This window comes from Mixophyes fleayi, chromosome 1, assembly GCF_038048845.1.
Source record: "Mixophyes fleayi isolate aMixFle1 chromosome 1, aMixFle1.hap1, whole genome shotgun sequence".
Lineage (NCBI taxonomy): Eukaryota > Metazoa > Chordata > Amphibia > Anura > Limnodynastidae > Mixophyes > Mixophyes fleayi.
Window position 1 is genome coordinate 211555799 of NC_134402.1, and position 14076 is coordinate 211569874.

A 14076-nucleotide genomic window follows, 5' to 3' on the forward strand; every position below is an offset into this window, starting at 1 on the left:
CCTAAATCAACCATACTGCTGTGACTGCATCTGCTAGTGTTATGGGATCTGTGGCTTCTGTATTCACTATACTTACGTGCCCTGCTATAAACCTTGCATCCATGGCAATCCTTGTTTCTTCTGTTATGTGAGTCAAGCTAGATGAATGTTTTTATCTTATATTTAATAAAGTGGTGAATGAGGGTTTGTGGACTAATTTATTCAGTTAAAGTTTATTTTAAATTGTGTCTATGTGCATTAGGTCTCTCTAGCTCCAGCACTTACTACCTGAATTATTCCCTGTTCCTTGATTTCTGTTTGACTCGATTCCTCGATATAGACTTCGGCTTCGCTTCTGACTCATTAGATCCTGATCCTGTCTTCTGCCTTTCTTTAAATTCTGCACTGGTACCACGTTCCCGTTTAGCTATAAACTTTGGACTGTCTGACCTCACTATCTTCACCTATCTCTTTTACCAGTGACTGCCTTTGAGAACCACAACCTGCATGTCCCACGCAGCGAAGCTCATGCTCCCTTTCCGCACTCACTGATCAACACCAGGGGCATGTTAGACTCTGCGCCTCTTAGTTCAGTTGCGCTAACTGCTGGCAAACATCATCCATCCTCATCTTCCTTCTGGTAAAAGTGACAAGCAGGGGGACCAAATGCTTGTGATCTCCCTGTTATAATGTAAACCAACCCAGCCTTTCTAGGATTTGGTGAGGGGGCATGCTATCTGTTTATTTTTATTTTACACTGTACCACAAATACACATATGTACAGATGTATGTACAGCTTACATCTTATAATGGAGCTCACAATGGTTACCATACAGAGGGTAAACATGCTCAATGCGGTTTCACATAATCACCACCTGAAATTTGAATTTCTTATTGCATGCCCAACAAAGTGAACTAGCCTGTGATAACGTAACCTGAGTTGGGATGTATTCCTGCGAACAACACACAATTTAGGATAAGTCACAACCACAAATAGTAGCATTAGCACAAATTTTTCCCTTAAACAATGCAGGAAAAATCAGTGTACAATAAGTGTCAGAGGGTCTATAAGTGCCTTTTGTATGGCTATAGATATGTGATATGTGTTGATCATTGTTGATTGGTTTCTTTATGTTTCATGCTTTGTTATTGGTCTGATTCTTTAATGGGTGAATCTGGATCAATTTGCTAAATTATTTGGCTGTATTTTAAAACCATTTGAATTGATTCCCCTATCTCTCAAACTATATGAAGTTTCTACACACACGTGATCCCAGCAAACCATAATGCAACGTGATCTATTTCCTTGAGCCCCACACATTTATTCAGCTTCAAGTGTCCAATCTGATTATGTGGCTGCTGTTGTAGCTTAATTTGTTTTACTATCATCATATTGTTTATGTCGCTTCATCACCATCAAGTTCTCCAGTCTTATTAGATGTCTCCAAATTCTCCTCAAACACTTACATTCTTCCATTAAGACATAATAGGAACAATATCTTTGTCTTTGCACAACATTTGCCCTTTGCCAATGATTGTTGTATTTGTCTGTTGGTTGAATCTGTACATGATGGAGATGATTCAGAGATGGATGCAAGTGTATTTGTGTCTCGCAATTTTATGTGTCAGATAAAATTTGTCCTGCTGCCTATGTGAACAACTTGCACCAGTATTTTTAGCTACACGTATTTAATACTTGTGACACCTTGCTCTTTGAGTGGTGCATTAGGAGACTTCACATGCAAGTGCAATACAGTAAGGATGTGCAGACACAAGCTAGGCATACTCCTTTGAACAGAGCAGTGACTGGATCACTTATAAATAATTTATGGTGTAAAGTTATTTAAAGGAAATAGAACAGGGCGCTTATTTATATAATTGCAAATGTACCTATTTTTGATATTGTGTGTATTTTGGTAGAGGAAATATCTTTATTTCTTAGGCCAGGGGAGGAAATTTGTTTTTTGTTTTAACTTTGCTAGAGGAAATGCATTATTTCTGAGGCAATAAGCCTTTGTTGAGGAAGTCTTTTGTGTATTTTGTTGTGGGGAAATGACTTGTTTGGGGCTTTGCAACTTTTCTTTGGGAATGTGTTTTCTGCAACTGTCTGAAGAAAGGACCTATGTTAATCTCATGTTAATTAGACCTTTTGATGTGTGAGGGTCCAGCACAGCAAGGTTTAACTAGACTTGCTGCTAGATTTCCTGTGTCTAAAACAAGATGCAGGAAATCATAGCAAGTTTTAGGATATCACAGATAAGTGTAAATATTGTTAGTTTTGCATTGCTTGTAAATCCATTTTTGGTTAAGCATATTGCATCCTGATTCTAAAAATAGCTCAGACCTCAGGGGGCTGGCTTATCCTGTGAGGCTGTGTCCAACTGTATAAAAAAAGCACTGTTTTGTATTGGAAATTGTTCTCCTTGTTTCATCTGACCTGCTCATTGGTACCTTCACCCAAGGTGAGCAAATAAACATCACTTGTTTCAAAGACCTGCTTGGAGACTTCTCTATCCCTGTGAACTACAGATTAGACCCAACTCTAATCCGTTCCCGGCTGTTTCTGAGATTTGGACCCAGCTTTCCGGTACCACTGCTCTGTCTACTACGCAGCAGCTCTGACCAGTGTGATAGGCCAGGGGGGATTCATCCACAGCAACCCTGATCCATAGGAAGAGGTCAGGGGTACCAACCCAAGTACACCAGTAATGGGGTACACTAGCAGCGTCAGTTACCCAGAAGAAACCCGGTACGGAGTCCAGTGGTGGCAGCATTTGTAAGCCCCTCCTACTGCGGTTAGAGGCCGCATTTGGGATACTGAAAGGGAACGCTGGCAAAGTAAGCCCAGCAACAACAGACAGGGTGGTATAGGCGGTCCATCCTGTCACAGATTTCTGGTGGCAAGCGGTAGGATACTCCCAGGCGGCTTTTCGTGCACCAGTCAGTAGAGCCAGGTTATTCAGTGGACCAATACCTGCAGCCAGGAGAACGCACAGGATGTCTAAGTACAGTAAAATGTCCAAGGCGGATCTCAAGATACTGTGCCAAGCAAAGAAGTTAGAAATTTCTTAGACAGCGACAAGGAGCTGAAGGCCGTAACCTAAAATTTTAGCGCCTGGAGTGAGAAGGAAAAGTGCCGCCCCTCTAGCCTTCAATTTTAACCAAATTAACCTAAAATATTCATAAACTGCGCCCCCTTTAGCTTTGCACCATGGGCAGTTGCCCTTCTCGCACAGCCCTAGTTATGGCCCTGTTTTTGAGTTGCTTCTTATTTTGGATTACATGTATCTTTGAAATACATTCCTTAACAAAAGTAATTCCTTGCAGTTTTCAAGTTGGTTATGATGATTGCAACATATTTGCTCTGGATGCATGCATATAACTGAAAATACAGACATGGAAACATAAGTGTGCAGAAACATCTTTGTGCATACAGAGATGAGGAATTTTTACATTCACTTCTAAATCGCCCCTTAGGACCTTTGCAGGTTTATTTTATTAGCATGGCACACAATTTTCATTTTCCAGCGTTGCACTATCCTAGTGGACGGTACATCTACTTATGGGTCTCTTTGCCAGACTACTGTTCAGGCCTTGAGTTGGTGTATTTTGCTGATCCAAGAAAAACTGGTAACTGTCTGTAACTCTTTTATTTTGCTTTTCACATCAGTCTCTTGGCTGTTTTCACTGCAGATTATTCTGCTTTACCATTACTTTGAAGATATCCAGATAAGAGGCTTTATGCTCAGATTTCTACATCTTACTAACTGCTTGAATTCAGGGCTGCCCAGAGGAATTCAGGGCCCCAGTACAGCAACTTCATGGGGCTCCCCATTGTAGTGGAGCAGAGAGAAAAAATATGCGCCGCCGTGCAGGTGGGAGTGGCCATACAGTTGTGGGTGAGAGTTGTGGGCCATGCATCATTGGGGCGTGGCTACCAGGTTAAAAGCGGTACCCCACCCCCTACCAAAAAAACTCTGCAATGCTGCGTACACCATGAAAATGAAAAGAGGCTTGTATTCATCCTAATATATATTTTTTTAATTTATAAGAAAAAAATAACAGAATGTATGAAATGTAAAATAAATAAATAGAAATAAAAAAATCTAAAAAAACAAACATCTGAATGGATTTTTTTCAACTTCTGCAGTGACTTCAGTTATATATTTCCCCAGGCCTTCAAGGATGCAAGTAAAGAACAGTTGACATACCTCTAACCAGAATTCCAAGGGTGTAGCTTAAACTTACACTTTGGTTCTGTTTCACAATGAAGGTTTAGTTGACATACCTCTACCAAGAATTCCAAGGGTGTAGCTTAAACTTACACTTTGGTTCTGTCTGACAATGAAGGTTTCTATATGCTATCTAGGAGAATGTGAATGCCTTCTCTTATAATAAAGTAATTGCCAAACTTATTTATGAGCCTCAGAAGGACAAGAAAATAATTCCACATTCTTCTATCATGGTGTTTGCAAAATATTTTACAAAGCTGATTTCCATATCTCGTGTTACTGTGAACGTGCATTACACCTGCAGTAGTGTATTTACAGCAAATACAAAAATGACCAAGGGGTATATTTACTAAACTGTGGGATTGTAGAAGTGGAGATGTTGCCTATAGCAACCAATCAGATTCTAGCTGTCATCTTGTAGAATGTGCTAAATAAATGATAACTAGAATCTAATTGGTTGCTATAGGCAACATCTATACATTTTCAAACCCACAGTTTAGTAAATCTAGCCCCAAGTCTCCATTGTCTAAGTAACCAGAAAAAGATTTTCTCCCTGAAATTGTGCAAACTGTCTAGTGCTTAGCAGCAGAGCCAATGTGTGGCTGCAAAGATGTAATACAAGCAATTTTTCGTGTTTACTGTTGACTCTGTTCATGTCCTCCAGTCTGGCTATATGTTATAGCCATACTGGAGAACATGAACATTTTGCCTGTCTCCAGTCTGGCTATGACCATTTTATTTATACTCTACACTGACCTGGATTTAGCCTTTAGCAGGCAAAATGTGGATGCTGCAGCCTGCACCGAAGCCAGCCATGCTAGTGATGGTAAGTGAACTAATTCATTTAGTTCACAGCTCTGGCAAAGATTAGTTCACCAGGAAATAAAACAAGTGGGAGGAGTTAGAGACAAATCCGAGCAGCTCCAGCAGCCTCACTCACTGTCTCATTCACACTGGCTCTTTTATTTTTATTCAGCTCTTTCATTTTACTCATGAGTCAGTACCTCTAAACTGCCAAAGGTGGCACTGCTGTGCTCAGACATTGTGTGAGACTCCTAGGAGCTGATCACTGACTATGAGTCATGAGTCATTCTCCTTGCTCAGGAGTTCATTAGTTCATTTAGTTCATTTCACTCTCCGAATCATTCCACTCTCCGAATCATTTCATTCTGCGAATCATTTCACTCTGCGAATCATTTCACTCTGCAAATCACTCTGCAAATCATTTCACTCTCCGAATCATTTCACTCTGTCAATCATTTCACTCTCCGAATCATTTCAATCATTTAGCTCATGAGTCATAGGATACATTCCCTTCCCTGTCAGCTCAAGACACAGTGCACTGCTGAGTGCTGCATGCTATATACTGTAGTTCTGTTTACTGCACCATATATACAGGGGAGATGTATTAAACCTTCAAGAGAGATAAAGTGAAAACGTTGCCCATAGCAACTAATCATTTTCTGCCTTTTTATAGACTCTGCTAGATAAATGACAGAAGCTGATTAGTCATAATCGTCAACATTATGTTGGGTACATCTGGGAGTTCCTGGAGCGGGTTATTGGCGTAGGGGGTGGGGCTTCATGAATTGCGCCATTTTGGCCCTGCCCCCAGTGACGTGATGTCTGTTTTGGGACTTTTTCATTTGCATATTATGGAAGCAATAAATAATAATGACAATGCAATTAACTTTGCAGAGCTCAACATGTCACTACTAGTTTTTGTATAAGTGATTGCCCTTTTTAAAATATTAAAAATGATCTGACATTTTATAATTATTGGATCATTTTAACAGGACTATAACTAATCTAATGAGGTAGTAGTAGATATGCCTACAGTATGTGCAATAGACTAGATCTATGTCTCCAATCACTTCTCTCAGCAGTGTTCCAGAGCTAGTAATCTAACTGAACTAATTGAGCTAAATGAACTAAATGAGTGAAATGAACTACTGAGTCTAATGAACTACTGAGTCAAATGAGTGAAATGAGCTAAATGAACTAAATGAGTGAAATGAACTACTGAGTCAAATAAGTGAAATGAACTAATCTTTTGAACTAATATTTTGTGTGAACTAGATCAGAATGAACTAATCTTCAAAATGAACTAGATTTCCCATCACTAAGCCACGCTCCTTAAAGGTGCGGCCACAGGCTGCAAAAAACAAGCAGGACCACAAAGTCACGCAAGAGCACATCAAGGCACTCTCACGTGACGTCATCACATCGGCAGACCCGCAAGAAGGACCGGGCACCGCGGACGGCACAAAATCACCCCCTTCCCCCCCACCCATCCCCGGGGCATAAAAAAAAAGTTTTTGAAAAAAAAAAGTGCTTAAAAAAAAAACAAGAAAAAAAATTACAATAGTCGGCAGTGCAGTCCCGGGCCCCCTGGCACACCCGGGCCCGGGTAAATAGTACCCCAACCCCTCATGGCAGCCTTGCTTGAATTACTCTTACGTAAACTGAGCTGCAATATCAGAGAAAAATGTAAGTGCCATACCTTGGAAGGCATGCTTCTAATTTTGTAGTCAGTGCTTTGGCTCCTCTATCTTATAAGTAGTCCACATCCCAGAAATTGGTATAAAAGGTCACAAATCTGTGCCATCTTTTGACCAAGGTGTGTTAGGAATTTTATGTGATTGTGATGCTTCCTTGGGTTGCATGATTCTAGGTCACACATTCCCATGCACAGTGTAAACATCCCTCTAGTCCTGTATGGGAGAAGTCAACTCTTTCCATTATGTCTTTTCTCAGACACCCTTAAGATTGTAACAGCTTATCTCAGGAAAAAGGTGGTCACGTTTTTTATATTTGGGTTAGCTCTCAGAATTTGAATTGCATTATCATTCTTGGTGCATGTTTATACTACTTTTAGCCTATCCATTGACATAGGCAGGTATTTGTACTAATTGATTTCAATATCATTTTCTACTTCAATAGAATTGGGTAAGTTAGCTTCTTAGAGCATCTGCACTAAGTAAATCTTTTCCTGGATATTAACTGTTAGAAAAGTCATACCTTTAAAGATTAAGGAGTATACAGTGCAGTCCTCTCTGAGCATGTAATAACGGGTGTTTTTTAATATCCTCCAGAAGCTTATGATGGGAATGTACAATTAGTATGGACAGCACGGTGGCTAAGTAGTTAGCATTTCTGCCTCACAGCGCTGGGGTCATGAGCTCAATTCCCGACCATGGCCTTATCTGTGTGGAGTTTGTATGTTCTCCCCGTGTTTGCGTGGGTTTCCTCTGGGTGCTCCGGTTTCCTCCCACACTCCAAAAACATACTAGTAGGTTAATTGGCTGCTATCAAAATTGACCCTAGTCTCTCTCTCTCTCTGTTTGTGTATATTAGGGAATTTAGACTGTAAGCTCCAATGGGACAGGGACTGATGTGAATGAGTTCTCTGTACAGCGCTGCGGAATTAGTGGCGCTATATAAATAAATGGTGATGATGATGGTGATGATGGTGCCCATATGTATATTGATGGAATTTCTCCATCCCAAATGCTACATCTAACAGTTCTTTCGCAATCTGAGCTAAACCCTGCTTTGAAGTTGTTAGGGCTCTGCTTGCAAATATTATGGGCTGCTTGCACTGCATTTGTGTGGCTCCAAAGTTTGTTTCTGAGACATCTCAAGTTAATTAGCTTCTAACAAAATGGACCTGTGTGTGCGAGCATGTTAGGAAATTTTGACTGTAAGCAGGAACTCATGTGAATGATAACATATTCTCTGTACAGTGCTTCTTAATTAGCTCAGCGCTATATAAATCAAGAGTAATAAGAAGACAAAAAAATCCAATAGATTTCTTTGACATGATTTCCCAGCAGCAAATCCATGCTGCCTTGGTTCTTGTTTGACACTAAATTTCTTGTTTTTTAAAGTGATTCAATGCCATTGATGTGAGAGTCACAAGTCTATTCTTCCTACTGCCCTTTTTGTTTAGTTACTACATTTGCCAATCACAGTAATTTCAGAATATTAGATAAATCATAAGTGGGGATTGTTGTGAAGGGAAATGAAGGAAAAAAAGTCCAGCAGGCATGTGTGATGAGATCAGCTGCACAGAGCTTCCCATATGTATAGCTTGAGGCTATTTATTTCAGCACGGGTGACACAACCCCCAATTGTGTACTGCAAGCATCCAACATTTCACCAAAGCTTAAATGTAAGATAAAGGCTTGTGTGGATGGGACCCACAAACAAGAAAACTTTTGAGCAAAACACCTGCTTTGTCTGGGTATGGCAGTTTTGTGCTCTCACTTTTAACACTGTCCTTGCCAGTGATGGCTGTCACATATGAGAGGACCAATAGAAGGTGAAAGTGCCACAGCTAAAATAAAGGTAGCACTCATTTCCTGTTCACAATTCTGTAGTCTCTATAGACTTTTCTTTCCCACAGCACCCACATAAATAATTATAGGGACCTATAATACTAATATATAACAGTCCAGTGACCGTTTCATTTTGAGGATGCAATGGGCCATCGACTATTGATAATTATTACTGCTGAATATGTAAGATAAACGGTGCTGTTATTTTATACTTGCCAACAGGGCCGGGCTGGCCATCTGGCCCTTCTGGCAAATGCTAGAAGGGCCGATGGTCAGGAGGGCCGGTCCTCAACATGCCTGCCGAGCAGCAGCACATGACAGGTGCCGTCCCATGTGATTACTCGCATAGGCGACTGTCAGTGACTCAACGTCCGCCGAGCAGCGCGCAGGAAGGATGTAACAAGGTAAGTGTTGTAGTGTATGTCTGTGTGTCTATAGTGTATGTGTGTCTGTGGCTAAAGTGTGCAACGGGAGTGGGGTACTATCATTGAATAACCTAACAGCAGCATATATGCAATACCTTAACGAGGGTACCTCGTTTTAGGAGAACATTGTAACCTTGTAAATATCTTTAAAAAAATGTCAAAGCACTGCTGTACATATGGCAAAAATGGTTTAACCTGGCGCAAAAATGGAATATGAAACAGATGTAAAAGATACAACAAAAATGTATTAAAAATGATTTATCACAAATGGTCCGGACCAATAATAACCTATAATAGCGGGACATAAAAACCATATAGGCAAGAAAAAAAAACTCCTTTGACACCAAAGGAGTTTTTTTTCTTGCCTATATGGTTTTTATGTCCCGCTATTATAACTTATTATTGGTCCGGACCATTTGTGATATATCATTTTTATTGTATCTTTTACATCTGTTTCATATTCCATTTTTGCGCCAGGTTATACCATTTTGCCATATCTGTTTCTAAGGGGGAAGGGATCCCCCTTTATCACAAGGTATTTCCATTTAAGGCAGCATTTCACACCACCATTTAGGAAGTGCGGTTTATCCCCCTTTTTCTATATTTTGTCTGTTAAAGCACTGCTGTAGTTCATTATACGCGTGCAGATGTGTCCTTTGTTAACTATCCTTACATAGTGTGGTACTGATTGATGTGCTCAGAAAATGTCATACAAAGTTATTGAGGTATGATATAGCAGTTATAGGCAACACAGTGGATGTGTTATGTATTACCACTTGTCATGCGGTTGTCAGCATGGTAATGTGCACACCAGTAACTTGCATTATTTCGGGATTTTCCAAATTTGAACAGTCTCGGGCACTCACAAACGGTATTGCTTATGCACCAGTCTATTGACTATTTTGTGTGTGTGTGTGGATATCGAACATTCACAGCATTGGATGACTTTTTCAAAGTGTACTAGTCTGAGTTTAATCCATTCCACTAAACAGCTTAGAGATTGTTTGCTGTATTTTATTATTTAATGGAACAAATCTCTTGGTTTATACTACATTGTGGCTGAACACACACTTCCAATTGGATTGTCTTTATATGCTTATGCGGATTAGTTTCAACAAATCCAGTCCACTAATTCAAAATAAATTTATTTTATGCAACATTTCAGCAATTTACTTCTGCGCCTGGGAAATAATCTTTTATCTACCATTTATTATTCTTGGGGATTGGGACACACCCCATCACCATTCCCAAAGGCAGTAATGTACACTAGGTAAGGTAGTGCGGAACCATTTCACTTAGTTTGTGTGTGGCTACAGTGTGTGTCTGTGTGGCTATTGTGTGTGGCCCCATGTGGCTATAGTGTGCATGTGTGGCCCCATGTTCATAGAGTATGCGTGTGTCCCCATGTTCATATAGTGTGCATGTATGTGTGCGCGCAGTTTTTTAATATAATATGTGAGGAAAGGGAGAATCTTAATATAGTGTGGGAGGTAGGCTATTTAATGGTGGAGTGTAGGTGGGAGCTAATTATTTAAGGTGAGGGGAAGGGACCTTTAATTTAATGCTGGGGTGGTTTAGGGCTATCAATTGAATATGGGGCTGATTTTGGGGAGGAGGGCTATTTATTAAATGTGAATATGAATTATTGCCATGGATGGTTGTGAAAAATGGCTATATTTATTAAACTTTAATGCTATTTAATTTATTGCTGGGACTGTTTGGAGGGAGGTAAATGGGTTTTGAGTAAATGGGTATACTGTCAATTTAATTTTGGGTCTGGTTGGAGGGGAATAGGTCTACTTATTAAATGTGAATATTATTATTTGGACTGGAGGGAGGCCTAATTATAAAACGTGAGTGCTATTGTTTTAACACCGGGGCTGGTTGGAGTTTTCTAAATCTCGTGTACCCATATTTTTTTTAAAATAGGGCATCCAATATTCCAGGATCAAGACAAGAAAGAACTTAGTTAAAGAAACCAGCTGCTACAAGTGGTGAAAGTGACCAAGACAGGTAGGAGAGAGCAGGACAGTCTGCCAAATGTCCTGAATCTGGTGGGGCAGTCCTGAATTTGTGTGACTGTCTCATAAATGTAATGTTTTATTATAATGTTTGTATCAATGCCCCATGTTGGTCACACCCACTACACAATGTGGTCACGCCCACTTCGGCACATAGTTTATTTCCTACTAGAACTGAGGTGGGCCTGTGTACTTTAAATGCCAGGGCTGATTTTTAGTTCCAGTCCGGCCCTGCTTGCCAACAATGCACCCCGCCCACCAGCTGTGCAATTTGCCCCGCCTCCACCCACTTCAATAGTGAAGTATTTGGGACTTTGGAGAGAGGCCCACTCTTTCGGAGTCTGGGTGTCTCCATGAATTTTGGGAGTCTCCCAAACATTTTCAGAGAGACTAGGCAAGTATGAGTATTCTGTGCCTTCACTGGTCAAGTAAAAGCTGTCTAATCATTATAAATTGAACATATGTAAAACAGACTGTGGTTTGCTATTTTCTAGACATGATAAATTAAAAAAAACAATTAAGAAATATTTTTATATATATTTATTGTCTTATATTGCTTGCAATGATCATGTGGTTATTGAGTGAAGGATGTCATCATTGTGACTTGCCTAGAGTAGAATAAACTTGCAATACACAATTTACATATCTACTCTTGGTGTATTTCTTAGGATGTCTGCATGCACGGCCCAGAATCAGGAGCTTCAGCGCAAAGTTCTGCAGCTGGAAAAACACAACATGTAAGTGATTACATTGATTATGATTATTATCTTGATTATGAAATTATTAAATGAGTAGGGAACTACTAGAGAGTTCATTAAAGTAAAGTATCTGTTAGATGCAGCGACAGACTGGAAGAATGAGAAAAGGAGCATTTTGTAAAAGTGAACGTTGATTATGTATATAGGTTGTGTTGAAAATCCACCAGTAACTTCTTATCTTCTGTGTACCTAGGTCCCTTCTTGAACAACTGCGCAAGCTTCAGACCTTGGTCTCCCAGTCTGCAGGAAAGGCAGCTCAGACTGGCACCTGTGTGGCAGTTAGTGTACAGTCACTTAATTACTTATTCTCTTAAGAGTTTTCCTCCCTCTGCATTTTTCTTTCTGTATACATGTTGTGTGCGGGAAAGTAGAGGTGAAAATACTTTTTATGTTATATGTAGAAGACAGTAGAGGTAATTTATGAACCTCAAAATATAAAGGTGACCAGTGCACATCATTTTAGAAATTGCACCTACTTGTTTGACTTGTGCATGTCAAGGTGCACATGCACATACCTTCCTCTTTCTTGAACTGTTATGAATATGCCCTTTGTGACCTATTGTGGGTTTCCTGATGGAAACAGGGGCGGATCCAGGGAGGGGACAATTGGGGCGACCCCCTTCCCCCCTGGCACTCTGGTACCTTCAGTGTGATGGCACAGTGCTTCACTCCATGTTCCCTCCTCCTCATTTACTGCCGGGCGTGACGTCACCATCAGATCCCGACGCTGTCAGTGGGACACTGCGCTAAGAGGAGCAGCTGACAGAAAAGAAAAAGACAGAAGAAAATAAGACCATATGAAAATGAGTAAAATAGAATGGTGTGATGAAAGGGGACAGTGTGATGCAGAGGGGCAGTATAATAAAGGACACAGTGTGATGAGGGGCACAGTTTAAGGAGTGGCACATGTAATGAGGGGAACAGTATCATGAAGAGGGAGCAGTGTGATGAAGGGGGCAGTAGTGTGATGAAGGGGAATAGTGTACTGATAGAGCAGACATGTTATTTGTTGCTCTTATTGTTGTGATTGTATAGCTATATAATGTTTTAGTTAACCACAGGGCCTACTGGAGTTGGGACTGGAGAGGGGGAGGGGTTGAGACTGGAGAGGGAAGAAGGGGGTAGTCTGGATTAATTGATATCCCCTCCCCCTGCCACTAAAAGGAAAATATTGATCCGCCCCTCAATGGAAATGTGCATAGTGAAAGCATAACAATATTTCTTTAAAGTCCTGCCTAGAAATACTTTAAGACCACCCTTTCATTAATTGAAACATTTACATTTTTTCTCCTAAAGATTGCCCAATTTTTACATAAATCAAGAGAGTACACAAAGACAGTATTTATTGTATGCTACACTGTTAGAAATGCATTCATATATGCACTTTCCAGTATTAAGTGTGTCACGGAGGTGCAAATGATATGTTATTGAGTAGTAAGCATAGGCCGACACCTGCTTTCTACCTCTTACAAAGAAGTATAGAAATCAAGTACTTTTAAAAGGAAAAAAATGGTTAGTTCTGCTCAACAGTGAATGTCTCCCTAAATGTACATACTCCACCCATTGAATCTTATTTAATAACCCTTGATGCATAAAATGAAATATCATTTTTACATGTGAATTGAGGCCCATGGGTGCACCTAGCTCACATTCAGCATGGAACAGAACATTCGGCCAGGTCTTGCCATCGGGTGATGCAAAATGTTGCACTCCCTGCAGCTGCCTCCGTGTTGACATATTAGTTCATGTTTGTGCTTCCTCACAAAACATATTTGTTCTTTGGACCCACATTTTTGGCATTTCCAGAAATGATCTCCAGTCAGTTTGTTTTCATGCAGAAGGCAGCTATGGATGATCCTTGTTGGTCTGTTCTACTCTCCCCTTCAACAAAATGTCTGAAAAGAAAGTAAAGTAATACTACCTGTAATATTAAAGGAAAATGTAAATGAAGGTGGTGCAGGAACAGTTTTTGCAGATACATAAAGAAGGTGGTCTACTCAGGAAAAACAACAAGAATAATGGTGGTGCTTTAAAAGAGGATGTTTATACTTACGTTAAATCCGTTTCTTTATTTCCATCTGGGGGACACTGCTTACCATGGGTTGTGGAGGGGAGCTTGGGGAGTTGGCACTTAGCAAGTTAACTTTGTCACATGTATGCTGACTGACCCCTCCCCTCTACCAACCCCTGTAGCCTCAGTTTAATTATAAAGGAAATTATAAAGGAAAATAGGCCAATCACCCAAGAACATACAGCAGAATAGCAGAAGGGAGGGATCGCAGTGTCCCCCAGATGGAATCAGAGAAACGGATTTAACGTAA

General features: G+C 40.3%; 1 protein-coding gene across 3 annotated transcripts in view; it reads left to right on the plus strand.

The window, feature by feature from the left end:
* Positions 1-14076, plus strand: part of CREB3L3 (cAMP responsive element binding protein 3 like 3) — a 169832-nt gene that overhangs the window by 144723 nt on the left and 11033 nt on the right. For 2 of the 3 annotated variants that reach the window (XM_075204863.1, XM_075204864.1), the window contains exons 7-8: positions 11666-11734; positions 11949-12039. In XM_075204863.1, coding sequence (XP_075060964.1) covers positions 11666-11734; positions 11949-12039 — 160 coding nt within the window. The remainder of the gene's footprint in view (positions 1-11665; positions 11735-11948; positions 12040-14076) is intronic. The other variant, XM_075204865.1, reaches the window with a different exon arrangement.